Source organism: Spermophilus citellus, assembly GCF_964194105.1.
Source record: "Spermophilus citellus genome assembly, chromosome: 3".
NCBI lineage: Eukaryota > Metazoa > Chordata > Mammalia > Rodentia > Sciuridae > Spermophilus > Spermophilus citellus.
In genome coordinates, this window is record NC_138184.1 from 2,228,515 (window position 1) to 2,253,028 (window position 24,514).

The 24,514-nt window shown below is 62.7% G+C and overlaps 3 protein-coding genes across 7 annotated transcripts; 2 read left to right on the plus strand and 1 right to left on the minus strand.

Moving 5' to 3' along the window:
* Positions 1–236: 236 nt before the first annotated feature.
* Positions 237–2,276, plus strand: TEKTIP1 (tektin bundle interacting protein 1; the record flags this gene model as incomplete). Of its 2 annotated transcripts, XM_081284473.1 has the most annotated exons (4): positions 237–334; positions 1,560–1,798; positions 1,871–1,996; positions 2,072–2,276. In XM_081284473.1, 4 exons carry the CDS (start codon positions 252–254, stop codon positions 2,242–2,244), a joined length of 621 nt encoding a protein of 206 aa, XP_081140599.1. In that variant the 3' UTR covers positions 2,245–2,276. The 2 variants fall into 2 exon arrangements, with proteins under 2 accessions (XP_081140599.1, XP_081140598.1); XM_081284472.1 differs by having other exon boundaries at positions 252–334; positions 1,871–2,276.
* A 123-nt stretch (positions 2,277–2,399) lies between these two features.
* MFSD12 (major facilitator superfamily domain containing 12) lies at positions 2,400–10,434 on the minus strand. Of its 2 annotated transcripts, none has more exons than XM_081284470.1 (10): positions 9,934–10,434; positions 6,221–6,431; positions 4,949–5,093; positions 4,693–4,875; positions 4,436–4,528; positions 4,259–4,351; positions 3,863–4,033; positions 3,698–3,787; positions 2,884–3,014; positions 2,400–2,790 (listed from the first exon to the last, which is right to left on the minus strand). In XM_081284470.1, the coding sequence occupies exons 1-10, from the start codon at positions 10,229–10,231 to the stop codon at positions 2,415–2,417; spliced, it is 1,791 nt and encodes a 596-aa protein (XP_081140596.1). In that variant the 5' UTR covers positions 10,232–10,434; the 3' UTR covers positions 2,400–2,414. The 2 variants fall into 2 exon arrangements, with proteins under 2 accessions (XP_081140596.1, XP_081140597.1); XM_081284471.1 differs by having other exon boundaries at positions 2,626–2,790; positions 3,698–3,792; positions 9,934–10,432.
* Positions 10,435–18,672: 8,238 nt separating this feature from the next.
* HMG20B (high mobility group 20B) lies at positions 18,673–23,477 on the plus strand. Of its 3 annotated transcripts, none has more exons than XM_081287735.1 (10): positions 18,673–18,750; positions 19,040–19,095; positions 19,447–19,555; positions 20,073–20,276; positions 20,859–20,979; positions 21,234–21,280; positions 21,435–21,507; positions 21,721–21,936; positions 22,565–22,697; positions 22,946–23,477. In XM_081287735.1, exons 2-10 carry the CDS (start codon positions 19,058–19,060, stop codon positions 22,956–22,958), a joined length of 954 nt encoding a protein of 317 aa, XP_081143861.1. In that variant the 5' UTR covers positions 18,673–18,750; positions 19,040–19,057; the 3' UTR covers positions 22,959–23,477. The 3 variants fall into 3 exon arrangements, with proteins under 3 accessions (XP_081143861.1, XP_081143859.1, XP_081143860.1); XM_081287733.1 differs by having other exon boundaries at positions 23,118–23,477; XM_081287734.1 differs by having other exon boundaries at positions 18,676–18,728; positions 23,118–23,477.
* The last annotated feature ends 1,037 nt before the right edge of the window (positions 23,478–24,514 follow it).

The following is a 24,514-nucleotide window of genomic DNA, read 5'->3' on the forward strand; positions in this document are numbered from 1 at the left end:
CCCGAGCCCTGAGCATGCAGGTCCTGCGCTCCTGCCCTGGATATGCCACAGCTGTGGGAGGACAGGGCCTGGGCGGTGGACTGCCTGCCCCCCCCCCAGGCTAGGACACACCAGCTGGGGGCACTGAAGGGCTCCCCACAGCGGGGCAGCGCCCAGGGCCAGCCCCACCCGTTGCCAGGTGGCCTTTGTTGCTGTCAACAATGGCCCCAGGGGCCTTCCTGGCAGGAGCCTGCAGGGACACAGAGGCAGACATGCAGACCCTGAGGCGGGAGGCTACCCGGCCCTGTGTCCCCCTGGGCACCCTTGAAACTGACTTCCCAGCTTCCCTGGACAGGTGAGCACTGTCCCGGCCCCAGACTCTGCCTGGCCTTTTCCTTCTGTCCCCAGCTCAGTGTCAATTGCTATGCTGGTGACACCCCTCTCCAGCTATGGGGCTGGGGTCACTGCCAGAAGCAAACCCGGGGCCCAAACAACAGAAGAGCCTCGGCTGGGGCCACTCCAGGTCAGGTCCGGGGGCGGGGGCCCCTCGGGAGGCCTGGGGCAGACACCCCCTCTCCGCAGCTCTGGGTGGCCCTGGCCACCGCGTGCCGTCTCCCTGCCTGTGTCCAAACTCTTCTTTAAAAGGACAGGGCACCCGAGTATGCCCAGCGGGCAGCGCACTCATCTCACGGGGTCACACTGGGCAGAGCCTCTTTCCAGACAAGGCTGCTGCTGAGGCTCCAGGGGACGTGAGAGGCGCCCCTCACCCAGGGCAGCTTCTGCTGAGAGGCCCTGTGATGGGTGGAGGGAAAAGCATACAGCTGTGCAAAAGGATGGGCAGGAAGGAACTGGTGCCCCCCAAGGGGAGAAATGAGTTCAGAAGGAGGGCAGGACAATGTGTGTGTGTGTGTGTGTGTGTGTGTGTGTGTGTGTGTGCGCGCGCGCACGCGCGCATCTCTCGTCGTGTGTCTCCCCCCCCACCCCACCCCCCCCACGAACCTGCTTGCCACATGAGGGGAGGACCTGTCACCACACCCTTTTCCTTCAGTGCCTGGATGAACCAAGGCCTCATGCTGGGCAGTACTAACCACTGGACTGCTGCCTGGCCCCTAGTTTTAGTCTGAATGACCTTAGTGAAGTGTGGTTTGGGACATTAGTAGCACATCTCCACTTCCTGTTGGTACTGCAGATTCTGTCTCTTGATCTGTGCCTTTACCCACTGCCTGCTGCCCCAGGGCCTTTGCATGTGCTGCATGCAGCCTCTCAGGAAGCCCAGGACAGGTGTAGTGGCCTCTGCTCACCTACCCAGCCTGGGGCCACCGTGTCCTCCCTGGGCCATGCCCCCAGCCCCCATCCTCCTTCACCCCGCCTGAGCACCCCCAGGCCAGGGCTTCCTGGAGGAGCAGACCCAAGGGTCCTAGCAGCTAGAGAAGGGTGGCAGTTCCCGGGGAAGGGCTCCAGCTGGACACTCCCAGGTGAAAGGGTCCGAGAGGGTCTCCTACGGCCGTGGCCACGTGGGGCAGCAGGAGGCCAGCCAGCGGCCTGCCCCCAGGAAGGCTGAGGCTGTGCTCCGTCCTCAGCGATGACTACGAGTCCCTGGAGGGGCCCCACTGGACACCGGCTCTCAAGCAGGCCACGCGCTGGAAGTACTCGCCCATGGGACACGACGCCACGGGCCAGGCGTGGTACACGGGCCTGACCAACTCGGAGCCCCGGGAAGCCTGGTACACCCTGCCCCGGGACCCCGACAGCCCGCACCGCGAGGCCTACTCCCGATGGCACCGATGCTACAACCACCGGGAGCGGGGCCTGCCCCCAGGTGAGTGCCCTCGCCCAGCCCCAGACGGCAGGGGGCCCGTGGGCGGGCGCGAGTGACCCCCTGTCCCTGCAGCCTACACCCAGCGCCTGCGGGAGACGGCCTGGCACGACCCCACCATCCCCGCGCAGTACCGCGGCTCCAGCACGCGCTGGGGCAATGCGCTGTGGAGGGACCGGCCCCTCCGGGTCAAGGACTACGGTGAGCGGGCGGCCGGGACCCTGGCAGCGGGGGCGGGGTGCTGGGGACACAGGCTGACCCAGGTCCCTCCTGCAGTGGTCAACAGGAGCCGATACAAGGCGGAGCCGCACTCCCACGCGGCCGACTACGTGCCCTACCTGTCGGTGCCCCAGCGCCCGCGCTACACCACCCAGAACTACCACCTCTGGGGCCTGGATCCCTACTGCCCCGCCACCGACCAGCCGTCCACCTACACACCCACCTTCTGATAAAGTTCATTCTGCCCACGCCATGGCCGCTCTGGCCACCGCGCGGGGGACCCTCCACCCTTCAGCTTCTCCCCGGCTGGGTCTGCCCAGCCAGGGGCCACACTGCTGGCCGGGGTCCAGGTGACCAGAGGCCTGGCACACCAGGGACGGCACACAGCTGCCCGCCCACATTAGCTCCCCGGGTCCCCTTCCGTCCCCAGGAGTAGAGGAGTGGCACCCAGTGCAAGGTCTTTATTCAGGCCCCAGCGGGTCCCCAGCCCCTGGCAGCCCTGCGGCCCCACAGCGGCCAGGCCACGGCCCAGGCCGGTCTCCTGGCAGGATCGGGGTGCGACGCCGGCACGGAGGCTCCCAGGACAGAGGGAGGAGCACACGGCTCTCACCCTGTGGGCCCCAGGCCTCGGGGTGTCGGGACCACCAGGTGTGCCCACCCCGCAAGGCTGAGCCGGCAGGGTCACCCGGTCAGCGCCTCGGGGCTTCCTGAGGCCTGGGGACCAGGTGTGTGCAGCGCAGGCGGCCGAGGCGGTCAGGGTCGGTCTCCAGGGTCCCCTGGAAGGGAGGGGTGAGGGTGGCGTTAGAAGGAGGGCCTGTCCCAGGCCCAGCCAGCCCCACCTGGGTGGAGGAGAGAAGGAGGCGACTCACGGCTCCGAAGGTGGATGGGCCACACGACCAGGCTGCACAGGGCCAGGGTGGCCAGCACGCCCACACCGCCGGTCACGGCCACCATCACCCAGTGGTAGAAGCCCACGCAGGACCCACAGCAGAGTTCCGAGCTGGGAGGGCAGAGGCGGGGATACCTGAAGCCCAGCCAGTGTGCCCTCACCTCCAGCCACAAGCACACCTCAGAGTGACCAGGGCTTGGCCTTCTTGGTCACCCTGAGTCTGGACACTTCTCCCCTCCTGGACCTCCACCTGGTGCCAGCTCCACCCTCACCCGCAGCCTGTCCTCCCCCCAGCAGCCACCAGAGGGCGCCTGTAAGCCCCTGGCCCAGGCCCCGCCTCTGCCCACAGCCCTGGGGCCCAAGTCCTCTCTCAGCCCAAAGGTCTGCAGAAGGGGCCCACCTCTGCCGCCCTCCTCCTCGCGCTGCTCCCCTGCTGCCCAGGGCACCTCACTGTGCCTCCAACACACTGGCCTCAGTCCTGCCCCAGGGCCTTGGCACAGCTGCACCTCATCCCTGGCCCAGGCCTCCCCACCCCGCTCCAGGGCCTCCGTCCTGCTGACCAGCCTCCCCAGGCCAGCTCCACGGGACGCGGCACGAGTGCAGCTCACTGACACCTCGGCTGGCTTCAGTTAGGTCCTGAAGAGTCGATGCGGGGCCTCCTCAGCGGCCTCCCTCCCCTCCCCTCCGGCCCCGCCTTCCCACGACGGCAGTGGGCCTGCCCCAGGGGAGGGTCCAGGTCCCCAGCTGACCCTTCAACCCTGCAGGGTCGGCCTCAGGCCCCCGGGGACACTTACGGGCAGGGGTGCAGGCTCTGCACCACCATGACTGCCAGACCGTTGGCGACCTTGTCTGAGAAGCTCATGGCCCCGTACACGAAGGCCCCACTGTGCTGGGGGACAGGACAAGTCAGCGCTAGGTCAGCAGCTCTGTCCCCTCCCCGGCCCACGCCACAGCCCTACCGTGTGGGGGCCGATCAGGTCTGCCGTCATGGCCAGGGAGGTGACGAGGATGGTGGCACAGCCTGCGCCCAGCAGCACCGCCGCCACGTACACGGCCACGCCCAGCGTGTCCACCAGCGCCACCCAGGCCGCGAAGACCAGGACCACCAGGAGGCCCGCAAAGTAGGTCAGCTGCAGGAGGCCACACAGTGGGCACCCGCGCTCACCACCGCCTGTCCCCAGCAGCCCCTCTGCTGGAGCCACCGTGGAGTGTCCACCCAGCAGCTGTGAGCCCATGGCCATCTACACCCCAAACGCCAGCCCTGAAGGCGAGGACAGGCCCCGGGAGCCCGCAAAGCGCAGGGAGGGCCTTGGGAGAGCCCTGAGCTGCACCCCCTCCCCCGGCCGCCCACTCACGTTCCTCCCGATGCACTTGTTGACCGGCTTCATGAGGAAGGAGGACAAGAATCCACTGAGGTACATCACCAGGGGAATGGTCGCAATGAACCTCTGCGGGGCAGTCACCAGCAGCGCTCAGACGTGGCTCCCGGGGCTGGGCCACCCCGGCCACCCCTTCTGGGCCGCCCTGCTCACCTTGGGCAGGTTGAGGGAGTAGGTGAGGTACATGGCCATGTAGGTCTGGGACAGGTTCACAATGAGCCTCGTGGTCATGTACAGCACACCCACCTGTGGGCAGATTAGCAGAGGGACAGCCAGTGCTCAGCCAGGGCCCCGGTGCACCCAGGCCAGCAGCGCGGAGGTGAAGGGGTTGGCGGCTGGGCTGGCGGTGGTGGGCCGGGGCCATCTGCTCTGGGCGTGGTCGGGGGCGTGGCCCGGGAGGCCAGACCCACCTGGTAGAAGGCGGGTTCCCGGAGCCAGTGCTTCCAGAGCAGCAGGGGCTGCGGGCGGGGGGCCACCAGCGGGCTGTGCTCATCGGGCTCCTCCGCGCCCCGCGGGCGGCGCCCCTCCCGGGTGCCCATGTGGAACAGCAGCGAGAAGACGGCACCGACGCCCACCACCATCAAGGACAGGTTCTAGGAAGGCACAGGAGGGTCAGTGGCAGCCCTCCGGGCCGCAGAGACTGGGTGGCCACCTGCCCCAACTCACCCGGAACACTGGCACGTCCTGGACCCCCAGCTGGTCACCCACGCCGACGTCCTGGGCAGGCCCCGAGCTTGAGGAGCCCTGCAGGTGCAGCAGCAGCCAGGCGGCGCCGAAGACAGTGATGTTGGCCACCACGGTGAAGGCGTACCTGGCGGGGGCGGGGCCTCAGGCGGGGGCACCACGCAGGGACGCCCCTGGCGCGGCCTCCCTGCCTGCCCATGTGCACCACTCAGCACAGGGAGGCCGCCACCAAGTCTGAAAACCCAAGTGCTTAAAGATGGACTTCTGTCCCCAAAGCTGCAGGGCGACGACTAGGGTCTGGAACCAGCCTGGGCTCCTCCTGCGGCAGGCTATGCGCTCGGTGTGACAGGAGGTTTCCCTTGCTGAAAGTGGTGTCGTGCCACCTGCAGAGTCCCTGTGTCCCCACACCGAGTGGCCCAGAGTGGCTCGGCCCAGCCCTGCCGGCGGGGCCCTGGGGATGCTGGTGTTGGGTAATGCCTGCTGTTAGCATGGGCCACAATGGGGAAGTGGGAGGTCCTGGGAGGAGCCCGGGGCAGTGCCCAGTGCGGCTCTGCCTGCAGATGCCGGTCAAGCCCTGGCCCAGGACAGAAGTTTGGCTTAGTGGTCAGCCCTGGCCTGGGAGGGATCAGGCCTTGGCTATGTCCCCAGTACAGCAAAACAGGACAACCTGGCTTTGGGCCCACCTCCTCTGGACTGTGGGAGACATAACAGTCCCGACTCCCAGATTCCCAAAGAGCTGGCACACAGCAAGCACTCAATAAATGCTCTTATCACTTCCAGAATAGCATCCTCTGGTGCCTGTAGCTACGTGGAAGTAAGCCAGGCACTAAATGTACCATGTGGGAGGCAACAACGGCCCATGATTCCTCTTCTGTTCAGTGCCCAGGAAGGGACTGTAAATCCAGGACAAGTCACCTACCCAGGTGTAGGTGACACACTGAAGCAGAATAAAGGGATCTTACAGGTGTGATTTGGTCCTTAGGAAGGTGGCCTTGGGTGGGCCTGGCGTAATCAGGTGACCCTTTGGAGGTGGGCTGAGAGCCCCCGAGATCAGAGATGCCCTGGTGACCGTGTGCACTAGGGTTGTAGGAAAGCAACTGCCACCAGGGACAGGCACACATTAGGGGACCCCAAACCTGGCACAAAGCCCCAGCCCCACCTCAACGACCCCCAGCCCAGCTGTGCCAGTGTGGCACACCAATCCTGAGCACCTGCCACGGGTTCTGGCTGGAGGCTCGCCTGACCCGAGCGTACCTGAGGGCCGTGAGCTCCACCTTCTCGTGGTCGCTGGTGACCAGCTCGGGGATGAGGCTCAGGTGGGCAATCTGCGTGGCGGCCCAGCCGAACTGGAAGGTGACAATGAAGGGCCCGTAGTAGAGGAGGGCAGCCCACTCTGGGGTGGCCGCCCCACAGCCCAGGCACGGGCTGAAGATGAAGGGGAAGGACAGCAGGACACAGATGGTGCCTGGGGACAGGCAGAAGGGATGTCACTTTCGGGTCCTCCCACCCCAGCCTGGGGCTCCCTAGGTGTGACGAGGGGGACGTGGAAGCCCCCAGTCCTGTGGCAGGCCCCTGTGACTGAGGGAGCTGAGGTGGAGACGGGTCCCCTGTGAGGCAGCGCCAGGACAGGTGACGGTCAGCCGGGAGGCCGCAGGAGAGCAGGGAGGGCAGGAGTGGGCCCCGTGCCAGCCCAGGGCCATGTCCCCGGTCCTGGGGCGGGACACTGGTGCAGGCTGAGGGAGGCCACGTACCCAGCAGAAGCCCTGCCCTGCCCAGCCCTATCCTTCCCTCCCGGCCCAAGAAGGCCTCTCGGTCCCCAGCCAACACCCAGAGGCCACCATCCAGCCAGGAGGCCCAGGTGGTCCTGGGAAGGCCCTGCTTTTCCCATCCTCTACAAGGGGCCTCTCCTGGGGATGCTGAGGTATCGTGGCCCCGAGGACAGGCGCTGAACCCCAGAGCAGAGCCCACCACCGCCCGAGACCTGCTGCTCAGAAAAGGTGCCTCCGAATGAACGGGATGCTCCTGTGCCAAGGCCCCGCCGACCCCTCCCAGCCTCACTGTGCCTCCAACACTGTCCTGCCCCGGGGCCTTTGCACAGCTGCACCCTCTGCCTGCCATGCTCATGCCCTCACATCCCAGCAAAGCACAGTTTGAATGTCACCACCTCAGGGAAGCCCTCCCTGACCAGCTCCATCACCAGCAGGCCCCTCCTGGCCCTGGACCAGGGACCTTGTCTGCTCCCCCAACGCACAGAGCTTCAGGGGGTGGGTGGCCGAAGGCCTCCATTCCTCCCATGTCCCTGGCACTTAGCAGAGAACCTGCACCCCAGTGTCCTTCCAAGGAGTTGACAATCCCGGGGGTGGCCTGGTGGGTGGCCATCCTATCATCAAGGCCAGCCTGGGTGACTTCGGGAGATCCTGCTCAATAGGAAAGGTCTGGGCTGCTGCCGGGGGCGCTAGGTCCCACCTCAGCACAAAGGAATGGGACTGACTGGTTTTAAGAACAGGGGGCTGCATTGGAGCCCAGAGGGGCAGATGGCCCACTCCCTTTCCAGACAAGGAGAGGCCGGAGGGAGCCCCACAGCCAGCTCCAGCGGCCCCAGCCCCTGCTCCTCCCAGCCCTGGAGCCCCCAGCCTGGGGGAAGTGAAACCAGACCTCTCACGCTCTCTAGAGCCACCCACTTCTGTGGAACTGGTGCCTAGGAGGGGTCCTGGCAGATCCCCAGAGGCCACCCTGGGGCAGGGCGCAGTGAACTTCAGTCCAGGGAAGGTGCCTCAGGCCCGGGAGATTCCTGCTGCCCGGCAAGGGTACCCTTGCCGGCCCAGGCTGCCCGGCGGGGCGAGGGCAGGCAAGTGTCTTCAGGTAATGACAGCTGACACAGGGTCAACTGTGCAACGCAAGAGACCTGCTCTTCCTCCTGCCACAGCACTCAGAGCCGCGCCAGGGCTCACCTTTCCACAGCGCCCCCAGCCCCGCACAAACTCCTACTCAAACTTCAAAGCCCCACGGCCAATGTCCCCTCTGCTTTCTGAAGTCCAGTCGAGCCACCTGCCCTGTCTACAGGAGGATTCAGGTCTGGCTCCGAGGGTCCTCCAGGCTGAGGAAAAGCCTGAGGAGCTGGTTAAGAAGGAAGGGCCTGGCTCCACCGTCCAGACCCACTCCCGGAAAACGGAGAGGTGGGCGCTGTTGCCAGGGCGACCTAGGCTCATCACCTGTTAGGCACCAAGAGGGGCTGGCTGGCTTCCTCTCCGACATGGGGGTCTCCCAGCATAGGCCTCCCCATGTGCTCACCCTGAAGTGGGGAAGGTGCAGGCAGCGCTTGGTGTCTGGAAGGCACCCACCCCCAGGCCCACTTTGCATCCCACAAGCCCGCAGTTCTGCACCCACAGAGGGGCCTCCCAGGTAGGACCTCCCGCTAGGGGGGAGCAGTCAGCAGCTCTCCTGGGCACGCCCCTGCAGCTGCGCTCCAGGCTCTGCCACTGATAACCAGCCTGCTCCTGTCACCTGCCCCAGGCGTGGCCTCCCTTGCTGGTCAGTGAATTTCCCAGCAGCCAGTCAAGCTGCTGCACTGGGCCCTGCACCCAAGCCCTACATCAGTCCAGGGAAGGGGCCAACTCTGCTGTCACTGTGTCCCGGGAGGCCCCTGCCCCTCCCTATTGCAGTGTCTCAGGTGACCCAGGAAGAACTCAGGCATCTTCCTCTGCAAAACCTGAAAATCCAGGCCCTGGGGCTATGACCACAAGGATGTGGGCCACCCACAAGCCACCTGCAGGCCACCCACAGGCCACCCAGAGATCTGCTGCATCTTGCAAAAAGTGTCACCAGGACCTAGTCAAACACTGCCCTGAGGGCAAAGGACACCAGCCCACCCCTCCTGCCCTCCCACCCCTAGAATTCCAAGGAGTGGGAGGGCATGCTTGGCAGGCCCAAAAGGCCAGGCTGAAGCTGGCAGTGCCTCCAGGGCAAACCACAGGGCACCTGGGACTCATCTCAGGAGGCACAGGCAGCAGGCCTGGCCTTATCAGGAGCACCAGCAACAGCGTCGCGTCGCCGGCAGGAGCAGTGTCCCCTCACCAGAGCCCTCTGGTCCTGCAACACTGCCTCAGCAACCCACACTGCAGACCCCAACCCTGGTCAGAGGCGGCACAAACACCGGGCACAGACCTGGCCCCTCCAGGCCCACCCAGCCCCCAGCTCCTGGCTAGCTGGGCAGCACCCACCCCTCTAAAACACCAGGTCACTGAAGATGGGGCAGGGCTGGACAGGGTGCTCAGGGGGAGCAAGCAGAGGGAGTCTAGACAGCTTGACCTTCCTCAGACAGAGCTCTCCCGGACGGTCACCCTGATCAGACAGACAGGGAGGCCAGGGTGGACCCGACAGACATCCAGGGAGGTGCTGGGCAGTCAGACCAGGCCCGGAGAGGGGGCACACTTCCCCTGGGGCCCCACAAAGTCATATGACAGGCCCTGCAGGCCAGACAGAGCCTAAGAAAGCCAGATGAGGAAGGCTGGCCTTGGGCAAGCAGAGGGGACACAAGGCAGTTCAGCAGCTCATGGGTCAGGCAGCCAGAGGGGTACTGGGCAGTGGGACAGATGGAGGAGGCTCAGTCCAGGGGACAGGCAGAGATGGGGCGACATCGGGGGTCTCAGGTCAGGGAACAGAATCACAGAGGGGAGGAACGCATGTCACAGACAGAGGGGCTCTGGGTCAGACAGATGGAGGAGGCTCAGTCCAAGGGACAGCCAGACCCGGAGCTCCTGGATAACGGGACAGGTGCCCAGGCAGAGCAGAGTGGGGAAACTCGGCACAGGTAGACAGAGCGTTCCTGAGTGATGGGACAGACAGATGGAGGAGGCTCAGGCCATGGGGCAGGCAGAGGGGGTCTCAGCAGTGACACCCAGGGCACTGTCACACAGGGTGGCGGCGGCCCCGCACCGGGGTGGGCGGCGGGGAGGCGGCTGCCTTACCGACCAGGTGCCAGGCCTTGCGCGGGCCGTAGCGGGCGCAGCGGCCGGCGGCGCGGTCGGCCTCGTAGCCCACCAGGGGCGTGCACAGCCCGTCGGCCACCTGGCCCAGCAGCAGCAGCAGGCCCGCGCCGCGCGAGCTGTAGGCGCGCACCGAGTGCAGGTAGAGCAGCAGGTAGGTGAACCACATGGACGCGCACAGGTCGTTGAGGAAGTGGCCCACGGCGTAGCTCAGCCGCGCGGCCAGGGACAGTGGCCGCGGGGGCGCCCCCGCTCCGGCCGCAGGGGGCCCCGGGCCCATGGCGCGGGCGCTGGGGACGTCTCTCCGAGTCGGCTGCGCCTCGCGGAGGGGATCGCGGGGCCGTCCGGGCCCGCCAGGGACCCGCGCCGCGCTCCGCTCCCTCCGCGCGAGGCCAGGCCACGCTCCCTCGGCGCCGCGGGAGAGCGGGTCTGCGGAGCCCAGCCGAGCGCCGGGAGCTGGCAACCCCGGCGGGGCGGGGCGGGGCGGCGGCGGGGAAATCCCGGGAGCGGCGGCCGCCTCCACCAATCGGAACCGCGCGCCGGGCCGGACAGCCAATAACCAGGGAGGAGGCGTGGCCCTGGGTTCAGCCCGTCCTCCGCAGCCGACGCCCTCGCGGTCCTAGCGCCTGGCAGGGAGCCTGGGGGTTAGGGAGAAGCTGGACTGTGGTTCAGCGCGGGTAAATCAGAAGCCCGCAGCCCTTCCGCCCACCCAGACTCGTGCCTCGAGGTCCGGCCACCCCCGCCCGCCCGCAGCTTCACGAGGCTAATGTGGCCGGGGAAGTGAGGGTGGGATGGAGGCTGAGCCCGCCTCTGGGCAGGGTGACTTCCTGGCCCGAGAGGCCCAATGGGACGCGGAGAATTATTAGTACTAATTAATTAGTCATTACGGATAATAATGGGGCTCATCATGACCACACCAGCTGGCATTTAATGAGCGCTGACGGTGCCAAGCGCCCCACGTGGCGGAGGCCGGTCTCACTCCCACTTTAGGAGCCGGCGGGAGGCAGTCCCGGAGAGGAGCCCGGGGCTCTAGGGAGGAGACAGGGGCCCGCCGGGAGGCAGGTGCCTGGGGCCACTGCCTCCCCTCCGCCGGCCCTTCCAGGAGCGCGTCACTGGACGCCAGAGATTTCCAGCCCCCCGAGGGCTGGGTGCGTTCCCTCTACCCCCAGGCCTCCTTCAGCGGTATTTTAAATTTTAAATGGAGTCAGAATCCTAAGTCCAGTCCTAACTGCGCAAGGCCCTGTCTCCCAGCTCTAGAAGGGGTACCGGGAAGCCCCCTGGGGTACTGGTCTGGGTCCGTGCTGCCCTCTCCCCACCTCCCCAGCCAGTCTGCCATTGGTGTAGGGTGGAGGCTGTGCGCAGCCTGGCCTCCTGGGCCTCTGGTTCAGAAGCGGGAGTCCCTGTTGCTCAACCTCTGCCCGCATTTCTGGCCCTCTGCCGACCATCCCCCTGCCTTCACTCATCCCACTGACTTTTTTTCTTTTCTGTTCTTTTCTCTCGTGCTGAGAACGGACCCCAGGACCTCTCCCACACTAGGCGAGCACTCCCCCACTGGGCCACACCTCAAGCCAGACTAGGCATCCTGGGGACAAGGCAGTGAACGATGGGGAAGAAAGAAAATAAATCAGTGGAATGAATGAGCGGTGGGAATCGTCGGCAGAGGGCCAGAAATGCGGGCAGAGGTTGAGCAACAGGGACTCCCGCTTCTGAACCAGAGGCCCAGGCGGGCAGGCCAGGACCGCCCCACCCTACACCAATGACCCCTACAGACACCAAGGCAGGTAGACCTCACCCACTCTTATTATCAGGAGGCTGAGGATGGGTGGGAGGAGCGGTGGAGGCTGGGGAGAGACCTGAGTGATGGCCTCCTGGGAGATGAAGGGATAGGAGATAGCAGAGCTCTTCCCTGCCCAGCAGAGCCACCGCCCTCTGGACAGGACCTCAGCTTTTCACTCATTTGTTTCCTTTCCCTCCCAACGTGCAGGAGATTGGACACTTTGTACCCACTTAAGGGATGTGAAAACCAAGGCAGAAACCCAAGTTGCTTGCCGGAGATGCCCCTGACAAGAGGCAGACCTGGGTCCATGCTCTGCTCTGGGGGACCTCCAGAGCCTCTGAGTGACCTGCTCACCAGGAGGGGAGGGTCACCTGAGAGTGTGTGCCTAGCCGGAGGCCAGTGTTCTCGGTTCCTTCAGGAGCCCAGCGGCAAGCCCAGAAGCGTCCCAGATTCAGCAGGGGGCAGGTGGTGCCTGGGTGGGTTGAGGGCCAGCTGATATTTCCTGGCCCTAACTGGGCGGGGACAGCAGGAGCAAGCTCAGCCTTGACCCAGTCTCTTCCATTCAGCTTCCCAAGAAGGTCAGGTCACTGGGAGCCGTAGAAGGGCTGGGAGAGCACCTGGTCAGACAGTGGGGACCCCTCTCTGGCTGACACCCTCACCCCACCCTGAGGCTGGACAGAGGCCACCAGGATATCTGATCCCCAGCCAGGGAAGCAGAGAGAGCGTCAGAGGAAAAAGGCAATTGCTGGGGACAGTTTATTTTAAACTTTTGAAACCAGTGGAGGGGACACGTGCCCCAAAGAGGGGGTCAGATTCGGGGTAAAGATCAGAGAAGACCCTGTCGAGGAGGAGGAGTGCCAGGAAGGAGAGAGAAAACCAAACCGGCCCCTGGAGGGAGGACGCCCTCTAACAGAAAGGCCTGGGGTTAGGAGAGAGCCTGGCCGCCTTTGATGTCCCCAGAGCGTCCCGCCACCCCCGACGCCAGCCCAGCTTCGCCCCTCCCCTGGCTGGTGATCAGATGTCCTGGTGGCCCCGGTCCAGCCTCAAGGTGTGGGGGGGTTGCTTTGATCCTGTCTGACCCAGGCCCATGATGGGGGAGAAGGGGCTCCCGAGATGCCACAGAAACTTCTTAGCTCTGAGGGTGGCTGTGGGGGGGCACGGCCAAGATCAAAGGCAGCCCACCAGGCCTCCGCCTCACTCTCCAGGATGCGACGCAGGGGAGTGGCCTGATGGAACAGATGCGGCCTGGGGGCTGGGGGAATGTCCTCGTCCCCAGTGCGCAGCTGCCCAGCCTCAGCACTGACCTGAGGCAGGACCTCTGTTGCCCAGGCTGGCCTTGAACTTGCGATGCTCCTCAACCTCTGAGTGGCTAGATGACAGCCGAGTGCCACTGTGCCCAGCTTCTTTTTTCGGTGGGGCTGGGGATGGGACCCAGGACTGCGTGTGTTAGGCAAGCACTCTGCCTTGAGCTGCGCCCTGGCCAGGGCTTCCTCCTTCCTCCAGCGGGTGGCCCTCTGCGGTGCTGTGTGGGAATGGCGTCTCTGAATCCCCAACAGCCTTGGGCACTGCACCAGCTGCTACTGCACTGGACAGAGGGGAAACTGGGCCCTGGTTTCAGCCAATCACCCAACTATAGAGAGGGGCTCAGCGTCACCCCACGGAATCCCCGAGCCGAGACCCCTGTCCCCAGAGACTGTGCACTGCAGGGCCAGGTACTGTTTCTGACAGGTGTTCCTGTGGGTCCTCGTTTGCCTTCTCGGAACACCAACAGCTGCTGAAGCCACAACCTGTGTGAAACTTGCTCTGTTAAAGGGCCTGTGGGGACTGGGTGTCCATACTGTGGGAAAGCCACTGAACCCCGGCTCTTCTTGCATAGTAGAGAAGTTAGACCTCATGGTGACAAATATCCATAAAAATTTAAGAGGGATCTGGGCGTGGCGGCCAAGCCTGTAACCCCAGCATCTCAAGAGGCCGAGGCAGGAGGATAGCACATTGATGGCCAGCCTCAGCAACTCAGTGAGACCTGTCTCAGAATAAAAAATGAGCAGGGCTGAGTGTGGCGTGTGGAGGCAGAGAGCCCCGTCCACATCCCGGTGCTGAAAGGAATCAATAAATAATGAAAGGGGAGACCTACCACCCAGCTTCCAGTTCTCCCTTCCCCTGGAAAAGCCGTTCAGAGACTCAAAAGGGCAAGGTCAAAAGGCACACCTGAGCCCGGGCTGCTGTGGCGAGTCACAGGGAATGATCATGATGGTCACCCACTGACACCGCGCAGGGTGGCAGTCACCTGAGCCTCCTTGGGCAGTTGGGGGAGGGAGGGAGGGAGGGATGCCCTGGGACACGCAGAGGCTCTTCAGAAGACAGGCTTTGGCCTTTATCCTGTGGCACTGGGGATGGACCCCGGGGGCGCTGCCACCAAGCGTCACCCAGCGCGTTCTATTTTGAGATGGGGCCTCCTTAAGCTGCTGGTGCTGGCCTGGGACTCGCATGCTCCTGCCTCGGCCTCCCGGGTGGATGACAGGCACAGCCCCGGTCTCTCTTAGAGCTCATGGAACAGTCCAGCAGGGGCCGGTGGGGCCTGCGGTGACATCAGGAAGCCAGATACCTACAGGCGAGGCCGAGCAGCAGCCCGCTCAAGACAGAGGCTGCTGTCCTAGCCTTGGAACCTCAGGGAGTGACCTTATTTGGAAATAGGGTCCATGCAGATGGAATCAGTTACGATGAGGTCACGAGGGTGGGACCTGCTCCAATGTGACTGATGTCCTCGTGAAAAAGGAAACCAGGCCCCTGAGTTCCATTCCCGGTACCAAAAAAGGGGAATTAGGACGCACACAGGGCACGGTCACGTGAAGATGGGTACAGCGGAGGGTCACCACTGTCCACCCGCGCTCTCCTCACTGCCCCCACCGCGGCAGCGAAGTCGGGCTGCTCTGGCTCCAGAAGTGAGAGCCTGTGCGCTGTTTGCACAATGAAACTTAATTAAAACCCAAGATGTCGGCTGAGCCTCCTCTGATGGGCTCATGACCCTGGGACTCCACGTGGCTTTGCTCTTCCTGGCTCCAAACGATCCACATTCCCAGGTGATTCATTAAAGGAATGAAGGGAATCCACACGGAATGGGGCACCCTTAGGCACTATCCTAAGAGCTGGGGCCCCCAGGATGGCACGTTGCTACGGAAAGTAGATGCGGGCGGGGGTGCAGCTCCGTAGATGCCTGCTTGTCTAGCATCTGTCCCCTTCCTGTCCCCAACGCAGTGCCCGCTCCTTCTTTTTTTGGTACTGGAGATCGGTCCAGCCCTCGAGACAGGGCCTCGCTAGGTGGCCGAGGCTGGCCTTGAACTCGGTGCCCTCCCGCCTCAGGCCCTGCCTCGGGTTACAGGCTGCAGACGCCGCGCCTGTTCCTCGGCCGACTCCAGCCTGGTCAATCCAGTCAGAGGGGCGGGGCCGGAGGGGCTGGCCGGGCCACCTCGAGGCGCGGAAGGTCCCTGGGCGATTGAGCAAGGAGCAGTCTGGAATCCGGGTCCGTCCAGATTCCAGGGCGAGCTCTTCTCCGCTCTGGGCGCATCTTACAGAACCTGAGAGCCAGCTCCCAGGCCCGAACCCCGGGACAGCGAAGCCCCTGCGGGTCTCAGGGCGTCTGCCGGGCGGTGCCACCTCCGTCACAGTCGGGTTTTAGAACATTCCATCATCCCCCAAAGAAGCCCTGTCCCCTTGAGCAGTACCCTGTCCCCTCCCGACCCTCTACCCACGAATCCCATCCCTGTCTCTGGATGCTCCTGTTCCGGACGTTTCCCGCCAATGCAGCCGCACACCGTGAGGCTCGCTCCTGCGGTGGTCCCCCTGGCTAGGCCCTCCCTGTCCGTCCTGCACAGCGGGAATCGGTCTTCATTCTTTCTTTCTCTGTAGTGCTGGGTTGAACCCAGGGGCGCTAGACCACTGAGCTACATCCCAGCCCTTTTTATTTTATTTTGAGACAGAGTCTAACTGAATTGCCCAGACTGGCCTTGAACTTGCGGTCCTCCTTCCTCAGCCCACCCAGTAGCTGAGTTGACAGGTGTGTGTCTGTCACACCGGCCTTCTTCCGTTTTCATGGCCAACAATATTTTCTGTGTGGACATGGCACACCTCACTGATTGATTCCTTGTCAAATAATTAATGCTTTCACTTTCTGGGGCTTCTGAGCCACAGTACTGCTGACATCCTCAGACACTCTGGTCTTTGCTTTGGTGCTGGGGTGGAATGGAGGCCACGGTCTAGGCAAGCAGTCTGCCCAGCTGCCTCCCCATCCCCGAGCGAGCCTTTGACGTGTGTGCTTGAACCGCCTGTTTTCCCAGGCGCGGGATGCAGGGTGGAATCCAATGGTAACTCCACGTTTACTTCACCCTTTCAGGAATTGCCTGCTGTTTTTCACGTTGGCTGCCCGGGCTGCGAGCCATGTACAGGATCCCTCCATGCATTTATTCAGCAATACACACTAAGCACCGATTAGGGGCAGTGCCAGGTCACAGACAGGAAACATCAACGTGGAGAGATGTCACAGGAAGGGGGTCATGAGCAATTCCCAAAGATGGGGGGGCTCAGGACAAGTGGGGTCCTTGACCAACCCGGGGGGGGGGGAATTTTAGCTCATGTCCATGGACCCGGAGATTGACTAGGAAGGCAGGGGATGCCCTGTGGGCCATGCCAGAGCAAGAGACTCTTTTGAGGTTCTTGGGCTCTTCCTTTAGAGGAAACTTGGGGAAGGTGGCCTGGAAGCTCTGTGGGATTGACAGGGTGGTTCTGAGGATTTTTTTTTTAATATTTATTTTTTAGTTGTAGTTGGACACAATACCTTTATTTTATTTATTTCCATGTGGTGCTGAGGATCGAACCCAGGGCCTTGCACGTGCTACGTGAGCGCTCTACTGCTGAGCCCCAACCCCAGCCCTGGTTCCGAGGATCTTTAGACTGCCATGGTCTCCATGATCTCATCGTAGACAACACTGGGAAGTCCCCTAGGTGACAGGTTTCTTAAGTGTCATTTCTGGGCTGGGATTGTGGCTTAGTAGTAGAGTGCTTGTCTGACATGTGTGAGGCTCTGGGTTCGATTCTCAGCACCGCATATAAATAAATGAATAAAAAGAGGTCTATTGGGGCTGGGGATGTGGCTCAAGCGGTAGCGCACTCGCCTGGCATGCGTGTGGCCCGGGTTCGATCCTCAGCACCACATACCAACAAAAGATGTTGTGTCCGCCGAGAACTAAAAAATAAATATTAAAAATTCTCTCTCTCTCTCTCTCTCCTCTCTCACTCTCTCTTAAAAAAAAAGAGGTCTATCAACAACTAAAAAAGTTTTTTTTTTAAATGTCACATCTCTCTTAATCTACTGGTAGGCTAACAGTGTACAAGGTGATTTTCATAAGCTGGTGAAGTTGCAGTAACTTTAATATTTACAGGTTTCCAGAAACTTGAGAGTGGCAGGCCTGGGAGAAACTGGCTTGGGGAGTGACAGACCTGGTATAAAGAAATTTAAATCAAAATTACATTTTCTTGGCGGGGCACAGTGACACACACCTGTCATCTCAGCAGCTCTGAAGGCTGAGGCAGGAGGATCACAAGTTCAAAGCCAGCCTCTGCAAAAGCAAGGCCCTGTGCAACTCAGTGAGACCCTATCTCTAAATACAAAATAGGTTGGGGATGGGGCTCAGTGGTTAAGTGCCCCTCTTTCTTTATGTCTCCTTCATATATATATATATATATATATATATATATATATATTGATTCTACCCTGCTTCACAGGGGTATGTGGGAGTGGGGGGAAAGAGATGGACCACAAGCCTGGGAAACCCTTGCTGAATAGGCAACATTTGGGCAAATACCTAAACGAGGTCCAGGAGAGAGGCAGGAAGGTATTGGGGCAAGGGTTTTCCAGGAGTAAGATACAGCAAAGGCCCAGCATATGGAAAAGAATGAGATGGGTTTGGGAAACAGCAGGGGGCGTGGAGCCAGGGAGGGAAGGGAGAGGAGTGTGTTGGGGGTGGACAGATTGATTAGGGTCTAATGGGCCAGGGTAGGCTACAGAGGTCAGCGTACCCTACCGGTCCACCACATTCGCAGATCCCTGTAGTCTTTCTTCCCCACTATCCGTTCCCAAATGCTCTCAGCCCTCCTCATGATACCATCCCCAGCCTGACCTAGACCCTGTCTGTCTAGCCTCTATTTTGTTTTGTTTTTAAAATATTATTTCTAGCCATTAATGGACCTTTATCTATCTATCTGTATGTGCTGCTGAGATTCGAACCCAGTGCCTCACACAGGCCAGGCTAGCGCTCTGCCACTGAGCCCCAGCCCCAGCCTCTTGGTCCTGGGCATCGTGCAGTAAACCTATTGCACAGGAGGTAAAACCTTGGTCCTAGGGTGAAGCAATCCCCGCGCCTAGAAGCCCCAGACCGCGTACGGCGACATAACAGGGACAGCAAGTTAAGTGAATAAACGGGAATCTCCCCCTCCCCAGCTTTTGAAAGACGTTAAGAACAGGTCCACCTAGCCCTACCGCAAGGGCGGGGCCTCTTGGACACCTTAACCTCTTCCCTAGCAACCTACCGCTGTCCCCATGGAAACTGAGGCGGGACCAACCCGGATCTGCAGGTTCCCAGATCCGGCAGGGGCGGGGAGCCTCAGCTTCAGCCTGGGAGGAGCAGTTCGCGCCGCGCCTACTGGCCCTTTAAGAGGCTCCGCCCAGCGAGGCCTCCAGGAGCCCTTGATTGGTCCCGAGCGCAGCCGAACTTGACGCACCGCCCGCAGTCTTCCCGCCCCACCTCTCACGCGCCTCTGCAGCCTCCTCAGCCAATCACCCACGGGCGCGCCGACCTTCATCTGCATAGTCACGCCTCAGAGGGATGCCGCACCCAATCGGGCCACAGGCCACGACTGTCATTAGCATGCCGGGGGCGGAGAGGGGCGGAGCGGCCGGCAGGGGCGGGCTCGGGGCGGTTGGTTGGAGCGTCGCCGCAGTCGAAAGGTCCGGGAAAGTTTCTTTGGAGGTGAAAACAGCCGCGGAACTCGGGGTCCTGCGAGGGGGCGGGGGCGCCAGGGTCCGGGAGTCGGGGCGGGGCCCTTTCCGGGCGGGAGGGAAGCCGGCCCGGCCTCCCGGGGAGCGATCGCCCAACAAAGGATTCCTGGGGCGCCCGCCCTCGAGGACTTCCCCGCCCCCGGATCCGGCTCCCCCCGCCAGGCGCCCCGGGCCCGGCATTTGCGGCTCCCGGTCGGGGTGGGGCGGGACCCCGCCATCCGGGGCTCGAGAGCCCACACCTCTGCCTGCTTGTGTTCCAGGTCCGGCCCGGAGCGGCCATGTCCCACGGTCCCAAGCAGCCCGGCGCGGCCGCCGCGTGAGTGCGCTGCCCCCCGCCCTGTCCGAGCTCCTGGACTCCCACCCCTTGGGGTCTTGACTCCCCCACCCGGGTCGGGGATCTCCACGGGCTTCTCCCTAGACTCCAGCCTGCGACCCCGCTCCTGGGCTCCAGTCCCTCCCAGGACTCCCGGGTCTCCCCGCTGTTGAGGCAGTCTCGACCCCTTGATCCTGACCCCCTCGAGGTCAGGGAGGCCCCACCCCTCCCCGGACTCATGCCCCTCTTGGCCAGCTCCGTGGGCTCCGTGGTCTCAAAACGCTCAGGATGAGCGAGCGTGGCGGGTAGAGAAGGCTCCAGGGTGGGAGTAATCCTGATGACCCCTCGTCCCAGGCCGGCGGGTGGCAAGGCTCCGGGCCAGCATGGGGGCTTCGTGGTGGCTGTCAAGCAGGAGCGCGGTGAGGGCCCTCGGGCCGGCGAGAAGGGGTCCCAAGAAGAGGAGGTGAGAGTCCTTCCCCTGCAGCAGGGGAGGCCCCGGGGTCCCGCCCCCAACCTCGAAGCCCCGCCCAAGACCAGATTTGAATTCCTGGAGCTTCCTCCCACAGCCCCGATTTCTTCTGGAAGCAGAGAGAGACCCCACCCCACCCGTGCTAAATGCCACGCCCCTAACAGACTCACTGCCTCTGAGCCCAGATCCCGCCCAATGCCAGTGGTAGTTCTGCCCACGCCGAGGGCCCCGCCCACTTCCCCGCCTCCCTGGGGACCGCACCCTCCCCACCAAGAAGCCACGCCCATAGCCCAAGCCAACCACATCCCTGGGCTCTGCCCACTCTCTAGTAAGTCGGATGCCCTCCCCTGGTCAGGGAACCCCTCTAATACCCAGGTCCGGATGCTTGGCCGCGTCATACCTCCAGTCCTTCCCGGTTTTCCAACTAGGTCCGGCCATCGTCTAGCCCCGCCCGCGCAGTCCCCGCCCCTGCCCTCCAGGCCCCTCCCAATAACGCAGAGGGGTTTTGCAGCCAGTGAAAAAGCGTGGCTGGCCCAAGGGCAAGAAGCGAAAGAAGATTCTTCCGAATGGGCCCAAGGCCCCGGTGACAGGCTACGTGCGCTTCCTGAATGAGCGGCGTGAGCAGATCCGCACGCGCCACCCGGACCTGCCCTTTCCCGAGATCACCAAGATGCTGGGAGCAGAATGGAGCAAGCTGCAGCCAGCAGAGAAGCAGGTGAGGGGGACCCCCAGCCCACTCGGACACCCCTGCAGCCACGTCCCTCAAAGCATGTGGAGGGTTCATGTTCTGCTTGGAAAAATGAGCACCCATGAACACCCACCCCAAGTTGGCAATAATTAGCAACAGGGGAGAATAGTTCTAAAATTTAATGTTATACCTAAAGATGTAGAGATGGGGGCCATATTTGTTGGTGAAATCTTGTGAGTCTCAAATTCTGGTAATTAGTTTTAAAATTGCAAAAGCATTGAAGAGATTTAACAAATCCGCTTCCAGTTTGCACCTGTTGAAAGTGATATTTCAGCAAGCAGAAACGGTGCGGCATGGAGTAGGGACAATCCAGGCATTAGCAGCCTAGAGGAGGGGGGTCATGTAGGAGGGAGGAAGGCGCTGAGTTGGGGCCGTGGGAGGTAAGGTGGGCACTGTGAAGTGCCCTGGGCAGCATCCTGAGGGCACAGGGAGCTATGGAAGGCTAGGGGGGTGGGGCAGGGCCAGACCTGGGTGAGGGAGGCAGAGTCTGGCCATGGAGGGCTGTCATCCGGGCTGGGCTGAGCCTCTGGATGCTGCCCTGTCCCGCAGCGGTACCTGGATGAGGCCGAGCGGGAGAAGCAGCAGTACATGAAGGAGCTGCGGGCCTACCAGCAGTCAGAGGCCTACAAGATGTGCGCTGAGAAGATCCAAGAAAAGAAGATCAAGAAAGGTGAGTCTGCTGGAGGCCAGTGTGTGGCACCTGCCCTGCATGGTGCTGACCCCTGCCCAGGCAGAGGTCCCCTCCATGGAGAGAAAAGACACATAACCGGCTACACATGCATGAGGGTCCCTCAGTGCTGCAAGGGGGACCACGTGGGGAGCCCGAACCAGGATGAAAGAACTGACTGAGGGGAGGGGCGGCAGACAGCCTGTGCGAAGGTGGCCACTGGAAGGCTGATCCTGCCCTCCTCCCTCCCCCACCAGAGGACTCGGGCTCCGGGTTCATGAACACTCTCTTGAATGGACACAAGGTAATGATGTCCTCCTCCTGGGACAGCATGCTCCTGGGGGAGAGATCTGGAGGTTTCTAGACCCTCTGGTGGATGTTAAATGACTGCCATCTCCCGGAACATCCAGGGGGTGTGTCTGCCTTCCCTCCAAATTGCCACCTTGTCCTTGCCCCAGGGTGGAGACTGTGACGGCTTCTCCACCTTCGATGTTCCCATTTTCACTGAAGAGTTCTTGGACCAAAACAAAGGTGAGTGTTAATGGAGTCCTAAGAGCCCAGCGCATGGACGTGGATGGTGTGCTCAAGGGTGGGCCAAGAGGGTGCCACGGTGGGAGAAAGGGGAAGCGGGGTCGCCTCCTCTAAGCTGGGGGCTGGTGTGGGGCGGGTAGCACAGCTCGGGCCAAGGACGAGTGGCGGGGTCGCAGGGCCAGCTCCAGGCTCTAACCTGCTCCCCGGCTGCAGCGCGGGAGGCGGAGCTGCGGCGTCTGCGGAAGATGAACGTGGCCTTCGAGGAGCAGAACGCGGTGCTGCAGAGACACACGCAGAGCATGAGCAGCGCGCGCGAGCGCCTGGAGCAGGAGCTGGCGCTGGAGGAGCGGCGGACGCTGGCGCTGCAGCAGCAGCTCCAGGCCGTGCGCCAGGCGCTCACCGCCAGCTTCGCCTCACTGCCTGTGCCGGGTGCGGAGCGCCGCGGGTCGCCGGGCCGCCCCCGCCTCTGAGCCCCGCCCAGCCCGCCCCAGACCGACCCGAGCGCCCCGAGCCCCCAGACGCCCCGTCCCTTCTGGCCGCGCCTTATTTCCCGGTCACCCAACATCCCTTGCCGGCCCAGGGAGCCCCGCCCCTTTGACCTCCCCAGCTCCCCCAGACCACAGGAGCCGCTCCTCGCCGCCCCTCCGACCTCAGGCCCTCCCCGCACTGAGCCCTGAGCCGTCCCCTGGGGCCCGCCCCTGCCCTGCCCTCCCTGTCCCACTAACCCCAGACTTCTTAGCACCACCCCCTCCGTGCCCTCTAGCCCTGCACCCCACTCCGCGGGGTCTTCCGCTCTTATAGGCCCCCACCACCACTAGCCGGGTTCCTCACAAGACCCTACCGTCCAGCTTCCTGCCCACAGCTGACCTTGATGGCCTCCCGCGGCGTCCATATCCAGATAACCCAATCCCGACCCCACCCCACTATTACTGCCGGTGATCCCCCTCGCGGGACCCCTTCCTGCAGAACCCCTGTCTTCTGCCCCAGGGAGCCAGTCCCTGTGAGTCCTTGGGGCTGCTGACCACGGGGCTGCTGACCACCTGCCCGCCTTCCACAGGCACTGGCGAGACGCCGACGCTGGGCACACTGGACTTCTACATGGCCCGGCTGCATGGGGCCATCGAGCGCGACCCAGCCCAGCATGAGAGGCTCATCGTCCGCATCAAGGAGATCCTGGCCCAGGTCGCCAGGTCTGTGCCTGGTTCTGTGGCCTGGACCCCAGCTTAGTCACCAGAGGGGTCCCTGGGGAGTACTGGAGGGGCTGGTAGGGTATAGCCTTGTCAGGTGGGGTCCACAACGTCCCCAAATCTCAGGGTAGATCCTAGGTGCCCAGGTTAGTTGGGCTCCACTCTGGGAGGAGCTGGGGGCCTGGCCTCTGGGTTTCCTGGGAATGGTGGGTGCTGAGCCCTGATGTGGGGCCTCCTCTCTCCCCTTACAGCGAGCACCTCTGAGGAATGGGCCGCTCAGGACGCAGATAAGCAGCTGTGGGCTCATCTCTATCCCACCCCAGTGAAGGAGAGGCTGGGGGTCCCCCCTTAGGGGCTAGGCCCCATTCTGCACCTTGGGGGCTCCAGCCCCCCTAAAATTAAATTTCTACAATATCCCTTTAGCTTTCAGTCTCCCCAGCTTCTTGAACCCAGAGGAAGCACTGGGCATTGGAGCTGTAGCCAGACCCTGTGGCCGCAGAGCTAGAGAGGCCTGCTCCCCTCTTGGGGCTGGCCACAGCACAGGACCCAGACAGGACTGCTGCACACCTGGTGGGGCTCCGTGGCCACCCCCCCGCACGATGTGGGACCCCGAATTGCTCACCAAGAGGGCGGCACCGTGTGCCTTATAGGCAGGGGGCACCCTGGTGACCACTTTCACCAGGGAAGGCTGTGCAAACCCCTTGTCCAGTGGAGGGACCTCGGGAGCCAGACCTTCCCCTACTCAACCCCAACGTCTGCAATAAACACAGTGCCGTTTGCGTTCGGGCTTGTGAGTGTGCAGTTTCTGGGGTGTGGGTGGGCCAGGAGATGCACACAGGGCCTCTGGGACACCAGCAAGGGACTTCAGGCCTGCCCTCCTACCTCCACAGAGCAGCATCCACCCTGTGCTCGTGGGGCGGTTGGTGGGCTCAGCACAGAGGGGCTCAGGAGGTTGCAGGGGTCCGTGGCCATCCAGCTGGTCTCCTGCAGTGGTGGGATGGTGCTGTGTGCCCCTGAGCTGCGGCTACCATCTCATGAAATGAGATGAGATGAAATGACACTTCTGTGGCATTGAGCTCATTCACATTGTTAGGCCACCATCATTTCTACTGACTACCAGAACATTCTTACCACCCCAAAAAGAAGTCCTGTCCCTATGAGTATCTGTGCCCCAGTCCCCCAGACCCTGACAGCCAGACTCCACTTCCTGTCTCTGATTCAGGCACTTCCTGTGAGTGGACTCCCACCCACACTGTGTCCTTTTGTGTCTGAGCTCAGGCTGAGCGCCAGGTCCTCAGATCCACCCACACTGTGGCTGGTATCATGTTTGGCAGGTCGGTTGGTTGGTTGTGGTCCTGGGCATGGAACCCAGGGGCGCTCTGTCACAGCCACATTCTTAGCCCTTTGTGGTTTTGAGACAGGGTCTTACCTGGCATGCATGAGGCCCTGGATTCAACCCCCAGCCCTTCAGGGCAGGTGAGAAACAAAGGGAGCCAGGCCCTCAATAAGTTACCCAGGCTGGCCTCCGAATAGGCCCTCCTGCCTCAGCCTCCCGGGTACCCAGACAATAGGCGTGAACCCCTCCCTGGCTTCACTGGGCAGCTTTCTAAGCGATAGCAACTTCTCCTTCCTGCCCAAGGCCTCCTGAAACTTGCTTCCCACCAATGATTGGTTCGTGAGATTCCTCGGCAGCAGGAGGCTGCTCAGGCTCTGCCTTGTGGCTGTGTGCCATGCACCTGTCTAGGAACGCTGATGGATGCCCAGGTGGTTCAATCCCACAGCCCCAGGGGGCTGCAGGCTTCTGTGCTGGGTATCCTTGT